This window comes from Rhineura floridana, chromosome 16, assembly GCF_030035675.1.
Source record: "Rhineura floridana isolate rRhiFlo1 chromosome 16, rRhiFlo1.hap2, whole genome shotgun sequence".
Classification (NCBI taxonomy): Eukaryota; Metazoa; Chordata; class Lepidosauria; order Squamata; family Rhineuridae; genus Rhineura; species Rhineura floridana.
In genome coordinates, this window is record NC_084495.1 from 8,678,106 (window position 1) to 8,691,421 (window position 13,316).

At 41.9% G+C, this 13,316-nt stretch overlaps 1 protein-coding gene across 4 annotated transcripts in view; it reads right to left on the bottom strand.

The window, feature by feature from the left end:
* Window positions 1-13,316, bottom strand: part of ARHGEF9 (Cdc42 guanine nucleotide exchange factor 9) — a 290,941-nt gene that overhangs the window by 783 nt on the left and 276,842 nt on the right. For all 4 annotated transcript variants that reach the window (XM_061598283.1, XM_061598284.1, XM_061598285.1 and 1 more), the window contains one exon: window positions 13,011-13,079. In XM_061598283.1, the coding sequence (XP_061454267.1) occupies window positions 13,011-13,079 (69 nt within the window). The remainder of the gene's footprint in view (window positions 1-13,010; window positions 13,080-13,316) is intronic.

Genomic DNA, 13,316 nt, shown 5'->3' on the forward strand with positions numbered 1-13,316 from the left:
AGGCAGGGTTCTCTCCCAGCCCTTCCTGAAGATGCCAGATAATGAACCTGGGACCTTCGGCGTGCAAGGCAGATGCTCACTCTGTCTCTTCCCCAAAGGCTGGCCAAGAAATGGAATCAAAGCCAACTTGATTCTTACTTCTTAGTGGCTCCTGTTGAGTTTGGAATATAGGAAGCTCCCCCATTGACCTAATTCAGTATTATCTACACAAGGCATCTGGTGCCGTCCAGATGTTGCTGGATTACAGCTTCAAAGATCCCTGGCTGCTGGCCATACTGGTTGGGAGTTGGAGTCCAATAGCATCTGGAGGGCATGACTTTGGATACCCCTGATCCACACTAACTGGCAGGACCTCTCCAGGTTTTCAGGCATAGCTGTTGTTTTTTCAGACCTGGAGGTGCCAGGGATTTAGCCAGAACATTTTACATGCAAAGCATGTGCCAGTCAGCCAGTGTGGTGTAGGGGTTACAGTGTCGGACTGGGACTTGGGAGGCCAGGGTTCAAACTTGGCCCTGAAGCTCACTGAGTGATGTTGGCCCAGTCACTGTCTCTCTGCTTAACCTACCTCACAGGGTTGTTGTGAGGATAAAATGGGCAGGGGGAGAACCATGTTTGTATGCCACCTGGGGAAAAGGTGGGATACAAATGTAATAATAAATAAATAGTAAATAACACTGGGCTATCCCCCTCTCCAACATAAATAAATATGAAGGAAAATACCCAGGGCAATCATCAATGAAAAGATGCATAGGAAATACATTGATGGGCAAGATACAGACAGGTCTTTGAGCAATGCAAAACTGAACCAGATTTTAGGGAGTGGGGAGAAGGAGCCATTTTTGGAATTAGTTGTGTACAAACAAGGAGGATATCCTTTCTCAAATAATACTTGATCAATAGTCACTAGCTATTAGTCATGATAGCTAAAAGAAGAATCTGCACCAGCCAGTGGCTAGACACCTCTGACTGACAGATGTGAAGCAAACAGCAAAGGATGGTTACCTTTTTCACGCCCTGCTTATAGCTGGCAACTGATGGGAGACAGAATGCTGGGCTAGGGAAACATTTGATCTGATCTAGCACAGCAGAATTACACCCTTAGGAATCATTCTAATGATCTACACCAGCCTAGGTACATAATCACAATCTAATTTTGCAACTGTTTCACTGGGGGTTGCAGAGAAATTGCATAGTTAGACATTATTATATTGTATTATATTATATTATATCATAGCCAGACTATAGTATAAGATGGGGGCAGAATATAGCCTAGGATCTCTGGATACTTTAATGTTACATATTTATCATTTAATTTTAGTAACTCCAAAAAAGGGAACAAAGTCCAAAGTACAACCAATTCTCAGAGCTCTGTATCCTTCTGAGCATACTCCAAAGCATCTCCAGATATGAAGCCTATTCCTCTCTGGACCACATTTCTGCACAATGATGACCCACTCAAGTTTTAAATTATCTTCTCACCATCTTCCCACCTCCAGGTGCTCATCTGTACTACCCAGCGGTTTGTTGTCCAGCCCTTCCCAGACTGGGACGGTCCCCTCCTGGCTTCTTTCTACCCTGAGGTTCAGTCCCTGGCAGCTCCACGTAGCTCTGGAAAGACCTCCATCTGAAACCCTCGAGAGAAGAAATGGATTCTCAAAAGTGCCTGAGTTTACTGAAGCCCAGGGTACTTTGGAAAAAACTATTTCTTTCCTAAGGGATAATCTGGGAAAGTATGCTTTTGATCCCAAGTCTTTCCCCTAGACTCACAAAGCTCGCTTTCCTGGTTTGCTCATGAAAAAAAGGCAGTTTTCCCCACATGCATTGGGTTTCAATAAAGACAGAAACTTCTGAGACTCCATCTCCTTCTTGTTTCTTTGCTGCCTTTCTAGTTTACTTCTCGTGGATGCCATGGAGAGCCACTGTCAGCCAGTAGAGTGACCTAGATGGGCCAGTGGCCTGACTTGGTCCAAGGCAGCTTCCTATGTGTCTATGGCTCTGGCCTGCCAGATGTATCTGAAACAGCAGGACCTTAAGAGCCCATGGCTATTTGATTGTGTGTTTCAAGGTGGCTGTCATTAACTCGCCTTGAGTCTTTGGGAGCAAAGGGACAGAAAATGAGCTCATAAAATATTAGAGGGGCATGGCAAATGCCAACCTTTTTTTTTTTAAAAAAAGTGATGCATGCCTCTGAAATCTCCCTGTTATAATACATGGATGACAGGCTAACCAATGATTGTTAGACACAACAGCTACATGGAACATCCATGCTCAGTGTGCCTCTGAGCATGAGATGCTGGTGGGTCATTGAGAGGACATTATACCAACTCTCTATGGCAGGGGTAGCCAACCTGATGCCTCCAGATCAGCCTTTCCCAACCAGTGTGCCTCCAGATGTCGTTGGACCACAATTCCCATCTTTCCTGACCATTGGCAATGCTGACTGAGGCTGATGGGAGTTGTGGTCCAACAACATCTGGAGGCACACTGGTTGGGAAAGGCTGCTCCAGATGTTGTGAACTACAACTCCAATCATCACTGGCCTTTGACCGTGCTGGCTAGGGCTGATGGGAGTTCAACATATCTGGATGGCACCTGCTCTATGGTCTTTCTGCAGCACTGGATCCCTATTGCCTTCCAAGCTCAATTCAAGATGCCAGTGTTGAGCTACAAAGCTCTAAGTGGTTTTGACCTCAAATATTTAGGAACCCATCTCCACCCCCACATTCTATCACAACCTTTAAAAAAAACAAACCAACAAACAGAAGTGCTTTCATAGGTCCACCATCTATGTGCTGAGGAGGGGCCACAAGCATGCTCTTGGTAGTTGCCCTGCAACTTTGGGATGCTTTTTCTCTTCAGGATCCATCAGAGCCCAAAGCAATGCAAGACACCTTAAATTAGCATATGGTGAGGCATTGCAAACCACAGGAACAGGGTGGCCCATACACATCCACAACAACCAGGCAATCTGCACCAGGTATCAGGTGCTTAGAACAATCATGACTGGCAGCCCGCAAGCCAGCCAAAGGTATGTTTGCAAAGACTGCCAGTCCTTTTGGGACTTGCAGCAGAGTTATGATGAAGATGATAAAGGAACTGTGAACAAGGATGAAAATGGCCCAGCCCCTGTACAGGCTGCCCCCTGCATTAAACTAAAATTCCTCCTGGGCAGAAAAAAACATTCTTCTACAATTGAGGGGGGAAAACACTCTACCAGTCTGAGACAGACCTCAATGAGGGTTGCAATCCTGAACACCACTGAATACCCTAAGATTTACTTCTGTGTAAATTGGCTTAGGATTTCAATGCATGTTAGCATTTAACCAATACTGCACCCATTATGATTTGACAATAACTCCAACCTAATGCAAAAAAAAGTACGAAATTGTATTATCAACTACTGTTCGTAGTAAAGGAGAACAACCATTTGGAGATCGTGTCCAGTCTGGAATGAACCCAACATTCCCTCCCCTTACATATTAGACAGGCGTCATCTCTGTTATCTTTTCGGCACCTACTGAAGACCTTCCTCTTTCAACAAGCCTTTTAAGTAGAGACCTTATAATAATAATAATAATAATAAAATTTTATTTCTAGGCCGCCTATCTGGCCGAATTAACGGCCACTCTAGGCGGCGTACATAGACTAAAATATAACATAGAGTAAAATATAACATATAATACAAAACAACAATAAGTATACTCAATCCAAACCTATCCCCATCATACAAAAATTTAAACTAAATTAGACAGAGATCTCGAATGCCTGCCTAAAAAACCATGTTTTCAGTTCAGTCTGCATCTGTGTCGGAACTGCTTTTTAAGATGTTTTTTAAACCTTCTTTTTTAAAAAATATGTTTTTAAACCTTTTAAAAATATATATATATTAAAGCTTTTAAAAAATGTTTTAAAAGATGTTTTGTTTTAATGTATTTTTTAATGCGTATCATTATATGTATTGTTGTATTTTGTTACTGTTTGATTATTTTTGTTTACCTTTGTTAGTTTGATTCTATTGTTTTATTGTATTTATATATTCCTGATTGCTTTATTTTATGTACACCGCCCAGAGAGCCCTTGGGCTTAGGGCGGTATATAAATAAAATAAAATAAATAAAATAAAATAAATAAAATATTTTAAAGTCTGTTTTATGATGTTTTAAAGTGTTTTTAGTGCTTTTGTTTGCCACCCTGGGCTCCTGCTGGGAGGAAGGGTGGGATATAAATCAATTAATACAAATAAATAAATAAATAAATCCCTCTATTTTTCCATTGAAAGGCTAATTAACAGCTTCTGTGTGGGTTGAAACAGGGAAAAAGCACAGAGATCAGGAGCAAACAATCCTGCTCTCTGGTGATTCCTGTAAAATGAACAAAAGCACAGGAAGTTACAATGACAGGCCTCCTGCCATGTCTTTTACTCTAAACCTGCAATCTGGTTCCTTTCAGTGAATACAACATTCTTTTTGGATAAGAAATGCCTCCAATCTTCCCTGTGCACTTTATTTTAAGCCTTAATGGGTTTAGGGAATTAGTTTAGTGTTGTCTTAAGTTCTCTAATAAAATTCCAGAAAATACAGTCTCATTGTCATAATACCACTTCTGGAGGGGTCTTAATCTATTGGATCTCATAGAATCACAGCATAGTAGAGTTGGAAGGGGCCTATAAGGCCATCAAGTCCAACCCCCTGCTCAACCTTTTAACTAGAGATGCCTGAAATTCTCACCATGCAAATTTCTCCCTTGTTTATGGGTTTCTGAACTACCTGACTTTGTTTCTACAGTGGAACTGATGAATTAAGAGTCCCCATGAGAGCACTTTTCCATTTATTTGTGCAGCTGTTATTGTACAAGGAAGAATTTGTATGTGCTACCAAACCCTGCTCTTTCTGGCATGTCGCCTTCCCCTTTTTGGCCCTCTAATAGTGGGTTCTGAAACAGGAAACATATAAGCTTCCTATGCAATTTAGAACTATATGTAATTGTTGGGAAAAGCCTGAGGGGGAGGGGCTTGGCGGAGTGCTCTGCTCTCCTACGTGTGATGACAATTGCATGGTACTAGGGATGGAAAGATCTGTCAATTTTGTTTCTCCCAGTTTCTCATTTTTACAATGTTAAATCCAGTTCACATTTTTGCAGCAATTTGCAATTTTTTAAAATCCTCATGAAATTTCTTCAGCATTTTAGTGTGAATTTCTTCTAATAAACACATTCTTGTAGGCAGTTTTGACTAAGGTACACATTTTTGCAAACCATTTCTTGTCATATAAGAACATATTGGTATGTTATTTCACCTCATGTATTCATATTTATGCACACATTCCCTTAAATATGCATTTTTGTAAACATTGTTTGATTGGCAAGCTGCATTGCAAAATTTGAATAAGGGCAAATGTTGAAGGATGGCTGCATTTCTGTTCTCATATTTTTTCAGAAAGTGTGAATATGAGAGATTTGGCTTGAAATGTGAACTGAACTGAATTTCTTTCCATCCTACATGGTTCACTGGATGCCTGAAGAGGATCAAGGTGCTTTGTTGTGGTTCTTTATTCTTGAATTTTGACTAAGTATTGCACATGACCAGTTTCCCAATTTTCTTGGCCAAACTACATAACATGAACCCCATCACTTATCCTGGAGTTAGGGATGAAACGATCTGTCAATTGCAGTTCTCTCTGTTTCTCATTTTTCCAGTCATAAAATTCAGTTCTCCACATTTCTGCAGCAATTTCCATAGTGTGGATTTTGTGTAATAAACACATTTTTGTATGCAGTTTTGACTAATAGCACAGTGGGGAGGAGAGCCTGGCTGGGAGTCCAGAGTCTGTGAGTTCAAATCCCCACTCGTGTCTCCTGGGTGTCAAGGGCCAGCTAAAGATCACCCCCACAGGGAGTGGCTCAGGGGTTACGTGCCCTGCCACCTGTGCAGCCGTGGGCAAGCTGCATAGTCCCAATGAGCCCAGTTGCCCCCCAGCTGGCAGTTGCGGACAAGGAAGGGGCTGGCTTGTGCAGCTGTGGCAAGCTGAGCAGGCCCAAGCAGCTGGGGAGGACTAGCCTCAGAGGGAGGCAATGGGAAACCCCCTCTGAATACCGCTTACCATGAAAACCCTATTCATAGGATAGCCATAAGTCGGGATCGACTTGAAGGCAGGCCATTTCCATTTACACAATTTTTGCAAGTAATGTCTCCTAATAAGGTTCATTTTTGTATGTTATTTTCACTAATATATACATTTTTATGCACACTTCATCTAATAAATGCATTTTGTAAACTTTGGTGGGTTGGCGAACTGCATCACAAAATTCAAACAAGTGTGAATTTTGAAGGATGGCTGTATTTTGGTCCTCATATTGTTTGGGAAAGTGTGAATTTGATAGATTCAGCTTGAAATGTAAACCAAACTGAATTTCTCCCCCATCTTTACCTAGAGTGCACGAATTTTCATTCAGAAATAGCCAGCATGCCCCCCCAACCTCAGTGTATTGGGAGCCTGGTGTAGCGGGTAGGGGGGATTTAGCCCTATGCTCTTCATTGTAGTTCCAATCTAGATTCTCCTCTCCCCTGCAGAGGCTAGCTCTGAAAACAAAATTGTGCACTTGAAGGCAAACAATGTGATTAAGAATGCTGCGTGTGGTTTGGCTATCAGTCCCTTTGTGCGTCCTCTCCCACTCTTCTGCACAAATCAATGAGCACAAAAGCAATCTTGATGTACGCCTATTGTAATGACACACGAGTAGGGATGGGCAAATTCAGATTCTCTCAGCTTCTGATTTTTCCAGGCTTAAGATCAGTTCTCCACATTTCCACATTAGTTTGCATTTTTTTAAAAAAGTCTTCATGAAAATTCACCAGCATTTGAGTGGAAATTTCTCCTAATATACACATTTTAATGCAATTTTGGCTAATATACATGGTTCTGCAAAGCAATTTTCCCTAACAAAATGAGGATATATAATTATTATTATTTTATATTCTCCATGTATTTTATGCACATTTTACCCTAATATATGCATTTTTGTACACAATTATGTGGCTGGATAACTGCACTGCAAATGTCAAGGAAGTGTGCATTTCAAAGGGTGGCTGTGTTTTGTTTTGTGTATTGTTTTGAAAGAATGACTGATGTAGGCTCATCTTTAAATGTGAATTGAATCAACAAGATAGGGATGGTCATTCCAGGATCCTCTCCCCCAAATCCTGTGAGTCTGTGAAAGTAAAAAATAATTAAAATAATCTGTTAAAGAGTCCAAAACTAGTTGGACAACTTTAGCCTATCAGACCTCCCCCCTTTTATTTTGGTAGGGAATTCTGCATTGTTGGTCCTCCGATGGCTTACTTTTGGGTGGCTGAGGAAATGACCAGAGTTTCTGGAAGGAGGTTTACAGCTAACTCTATGTCTGTGTTAAAGACAAGCAGCTCAGACTGAGAACAGACTCAGAGCTGAGCTGGGCTTTGCAAACGGGTTCACAAGCAGAACTTTGGGATGGTTGTTGGGGTGTTAAGCTGCAAACTCTCCACCTATGTTCAACCTGTATACATGTGTAAATAAGCCAAATGTCATAAAATATCAACTAAACCTCCAGTGATGTTATTCAAAAGAAACCAAAATCTAGAATTAGCACAGGAACCTCACCACTCAGAAAATTGGGGTGCAAGCACAACAGTATCCATGATTGCATCTAGACTCTGTGCCATTTTACTGATGTGCTTGTCCACACATGCATGCATGCCAGGAGTATGACCCCAAGCACATAGAAGGACTAAAGATGATTTAGGAACAGGTTAGCCTCCTTATCCACAGTTGTATTCTGTTTGCACACATACCCTTGCAGCTTCTGCACTGCAAAACCCTCCTTGAAGTTATGTTGCCTCATTTAAAACAAAACAAAACAGTTGCTGGCATTTTGTTATGCATGTTTGGATCCAATGGACCCTGCAACATTTCTTGGTCTTGTTTCTCTTTGCTATTGTTTCGACGCACATCTCCCTGATGTTTAATAGCAAGTGGTTACCTGATCATTTCCTTTTACTGCATCAAATCCTTTGGGAATATGCGGCATGCCCATTCATGAAATAAGTGGCAGAATATAGCCTTTCAGGTTTGCCTCTATTAGATTTCTGTTTCACCCTCTCAAAGACCTCTCTCTCTCCTGCTGTAAGAACTCTCTCAGTGAGAAAATAAGAGGATCTACTTTTCATTTGGGGGGGAGCAGAACCGCAACCGTTAGATTGTATTTTTTTTTTAGGTATTGAATAGACAAGGAAGTGGGAGCCTGTGGCTCTCCATATGTTGTTGGGCTCCAGCTCCCATCAGCCCTGGACAGCATGGCCAATGGTTAGGGATGATTATTGGGAGTTGTAGTCCGACAACATCTAGAGAGCCACAGGTCCCTCATCCTTTTAGCAGAGAATTACTGAAAGAACCCACCAGAACAAAGGACTTGCTGAACAGGAGGTTACAATCAAATGCTGCAGTAATTTTAATTTTAATAGCCAATCTACAAATTACACAGAATGAGATGCTAGACTTCTGGACTGTAGGGATGTGGTGTTTTTTTTTTTTAAAAAAATGGCCCACATTTTCTTGAGCCTCCCTGAAGGTGGTGAGCTGCTAGGACGCCAGAGGCAACACAGCTCCTACTTTTGCGTGGCAGTTCACTACATCCAGAGTGTGCTTCGTTATGCGCAGCAACAGTTGATAGGGTGGCAAGGAGGGGGCAGAATTGCTCAGTTGCCTTATGAACATTGGGGGTCACTGCTGGCTCCTGACCGAGAGAGGGGGAAAGTGCGGTGTGGGTGCTGCTGTGGAGCCAATATGATGCCCCTGCCACTGTGCCCACACACCACCTTGCCCCCCGAGCCTTGTTCTTCCCCCTCTCAGGAACCGGCAGTGACACTCAGTGTTTGTAAGGCAGCGGAACAATGCCACCCTGCTTGAGCTGCTCCACAGACCGCATCTGATGATGAGCTTTATTGAAGAAAAGCATAGACTCCTTCAAAGACACTTACAGACACAGCTGAAACGTTTTTGGGGCACCTTAAAGACTAATAAATTTAGGTGCCATAAGCTTTCATGGACTAGGCCCACACACATAATACCACTGTTCTCCAACCTTGGGTCCTCAGTTGTTGATGGACTACAACTCCCATCATGCCTGACTATTGACCATGCTGTCTGGAAATGAGTTGTAGTCCAACAACATCTGGGGATCCAAGGTTGAATAAGAGTGTGCTGTACAACTCTTTGTTGAAAGTCTTTGTTATTCTCAAGTTAATGTCTTTGGTTGAAAACACACACACGCACACACACATAGCACAATTGGGTTTCACTCCATTTGATTCTCCCACGCCAGAAGACCAAAGATGTCTTATCATAAAAGGAATTCTCAGTATTGCAGAAGATGCTCATTTAGCACAAGGAAGGTACAGTCTGATCAACCAGAGAAACAGAAACTAATTAATTTTATATTGAAAGGCGTCTGGACTAATAAAATACCACTATTTTTTCAGATGGTCCACAGAGAGAGACAGAGAAAATGAGAGCGCAACTGCTATATTAAAAAATAAAGACTGTTAAGTATGGTATTTTTGTCTGGATGAAGGTCTAAAGAAATTTAACTGGAAATTTAATTGGAAATGTTCGTACAATGTCTCAGGTGAACTTGTGTTTCATTAGGCATAGCCAAGGCACAACCCACTAGGAACTGTTCCTGATATAAGTGAGAATAGGAAATCTGTTTCTGCAAGCCTCTTTTGTTTGAGTTTGCTTTGCTCAAAAGTTCTTTCTATGTTGAACACATGAAGCCATCTTATATTGTGGACCATCAAAACTACATTGTCTATTTAGGTGGTTCCCCTCAAGAAATGCTGAAGCATACCCTGAAAAATTATACCAACATGTTGAATGCTAAGAAACTCTATTCCAAAATTGCATCTGTCTAGGTGGAGACAGCAACACTGAAATGCTGGCACACAATTTGCCATTTTGCTCTTGTCACAGAGATTTACTTATTTATTATCTCATCCAGCTGATTATTATTATATGGTTTTTCTCCTTGGAAACCAAGATAATCAACGTCCCTAGTAACCAGTATTCTGGGAGCTGATATATGTACCTTTATGATTGTTAAGACTCCAATTTTAATCCCCAAGTATCAAATTTTCAAGAAACATTGGTATATCGTGACTAGTGGCAGGTTATCCTGGTCTTGGGGACAGCGACCATAGTTCGGCAGATGCTTTGTATGCGCTGGCCCCAGATTCAGTCCTTGGAACCTCCAGTTACAAGGACCAGGAAAGCAGGTAGTGGGAAGCCCTGGAGAGCCACTACCAGGGCAAAAGACAAACAATTTGGCTTGTATCTGATATAGCCCTAAGTAACTAGCTCCATTCATACAGGGATTTACGCTTGTGCAACACAACTTCCTCCTATCCTCCCGTGCAACCCTTAAATTTGTTCTGTGGGTCCCCCGAACCCCTTGGAGCAGATTTGGAGAGGGCTCAGGGCACACTTGGGAGGGAGAGGGGATAAGTTCTGTGGTGCAAGCATAAATCCTTGCGCTAACAGAACGAGTGCATTGGATACCACCCTATATCTGAGGCAGAAGTCTTTCCCTGCCGTACAATACATATGCTTCACCCACTGATCTATGGCTCCTCTCCACTGAACGTATGAAGCGACCTTATGATATATTGGCCATCTTGCTCAGAATTGCCTACTGGGCAAGATGGACTAATTGCTGAAGCCTGGCAGTCCCTCCACCCCCACCCCGCCTTGCTGCTTGCATTCCTTTAGTTGGAGATGCCAGGATGTTGAACATGAGATCTTGTGCATGCGACGTGCGCACTCTACTAGCATGCTTCAGTGTTCCCCCAATCCCATCTATTCCCCATTACGGTCTGCAGGTACCTGGGTCTATGTACCATCATCAGTAGAGGATAATTATATTTTATGAGTGCCCAGAGCCTGAGTGATTGTCATACATTTGTGCACTTTTAAAAAAAATAAAATAAAACACATAGGGTGGCTAGAGTATATTATCAGAATGGAAGAACATAAGAAAAGTTCTGCTTATCTAGTCCAGATCCCGTTCACACAGTGATGTCTATGAGAAACCTGAAAGCTGGACCTTAATGCAACAGTACTCTCCCTGCTGGTGATTCCCAGCAGATGGTATTCAGAGACATACTGCTTTCAACAGTGGTGGTAGAACATAGCCATCATGGCTAGTAGCCACTGACAGCCTTATCCTCCAAGAAATCTGACTAGTCTTCCCTTAAAGCCATCCAAGTTAGTGGCCATCACTACATCTTTTGAGAGTGAATTCCACAGTTTAACTGTGCTCTGTGTGAAGAAGTTCTTTCTTTTCTTCTGTCCTGAATCTTCCATCATTCAGCTTCACTGGATATCTCTGGGTTCTAGTATTATGAGAGAGGGAGAAAAATGTCTCCCTATTCACTTTCTCCACGCCATGCAGAATGTTAAATACCTCTATCAGGTCCCCTCTAAATCACACTTTTGTCTAAACTAGAAAAACCCAAATGTTATAACCTTTCCTCATAGGGGAGTCGCTCCATACCCTTGATCATTTTGGTCGCCCTTTCCTGAACATTTTCCAGCTCTACAATATCCTTTTTAAGGATCAGGTCAATATGTGCAAATTGTACTACAGCTGGGATGACAGTCTGTAAAATGTGGACCCCTGTTTCTGAGCGCAATTCAAACTGCTGCTTTTAATCTAGAAAGCCTCACATGGCTGGGGACTAGAGATGCGAAGGCCTGGAAAAACCCTGGAAAAATTAAAACAAAAATGGCCTTTTTCTGTTTCCTTGACCCCATCCTTTTTCTTGAAAAATTGAAAAACCAACCAACCAAATGTGTTCCCCCTCAAAAAATATCCAGTTTTTTTCTTCTGGGCCTTCACATCTCTACTTGGCACCTTAATACCTCAGGGACCACATTTTCTCAATGACTGGAATCTATCTGAGTCCCTTCATTGTGTGCCCCTCCAAAGGATGCCTGGAAAGCAATGAGAGGATAGACTTTGTCTGTGGCAGCCCCTAATTATGGAATGTTCTCCCCGGGGATGCTTGCAGGCACTGACTTTGTCATCCTTCCAACACTAGGTGAATATATTTTTATCCTCCCAGGCACTACTAACGGTCTGGCTTTTTAGGGGTGCTCATCTTTATGTGGGTAGGGTCAGTTGTTTAATTATGTTGCTGGGTGATTTGTGTGTATGTATGAACACTTTTGGTATATCTGTATTGCTTTAAAGGGTTGATTTTTTTTAAAAAAAAACATATTGTATGTTATTGTCCTTGCCAATCACTTTGAGACTTCTGTTGGCCATGTGAAGCGATGCATAAATGGAGCAAGCTAAAATGAAACACTGGTCTGTGGTCCAGACCACAGTCTGTCAGTTACCCATACCTCTTGTGAATTGAGAGGAACATTATGTGTACTTGGGTGATTTTGGACATAGTGGGGGAAAGAGGCCTCTTGACTTGAATGCCTTCATGCTTTGAGCTGTGAATGCATCAGGCGACAGAAACACGCACAGAAATTAAATGGTGGGAAGGCCCAAAAGAAAGAAAGTGAGGTGGGTGAAGCGATTCATCTTAGCCCAGATGACATCCACCAAAGGGATGGAAGAATCTGTTCATTTCAGTTTCTCAGTTTTCCAAAGTCCACCCCTTTTCTATATAATTTGTGATTTTTATTAAAAAAAATAAAGTGCTTACAAATATACACATATATTTTAATACATTTCCCCCCTAATATTCACAATTTTTCAGGCCATCTTCCTTCATATAATGCGTATGTTTGGTTGACAAACTGCATTGCAAAATTTGGGAAAGCGCAAATTTCGAAGGATAGCTGTGTTTCAGTTCCTGTATTTGTTTCAGAAGTGCAGGTTAGGTAGTTTCACATTAAAATAGGATCCAAGATGAACCCCCCCCCGCCACTGCCTCAACCAACCAAACAAAGCATACACAAGGAGTTTACCTTTCTGTTTACTGACTTTCCTGACTGTCATTGCTGCCTGCCGTTTTTGATTTTCAGAAATTTCAAAGCCTAAAGAGGGAAGGGTGGGGGGGGGGGAAGGAAGCACACCATGGAGGTCAGAACAAACATTCTCTGTACCCTTATCAAAATACAATTCCAAGATTATTCAAGTGGAATCATGTCAGTTTGGTTGCCATGTATGCCATACCCTAAATGAAAGGTCAGCCCCTCTTTCTGTAATAAAGTTCTTGCCAATCAGTCAGTGTGGTAAATTTGCTTGTCTGAATAAAGCCCTACATGGGCCTT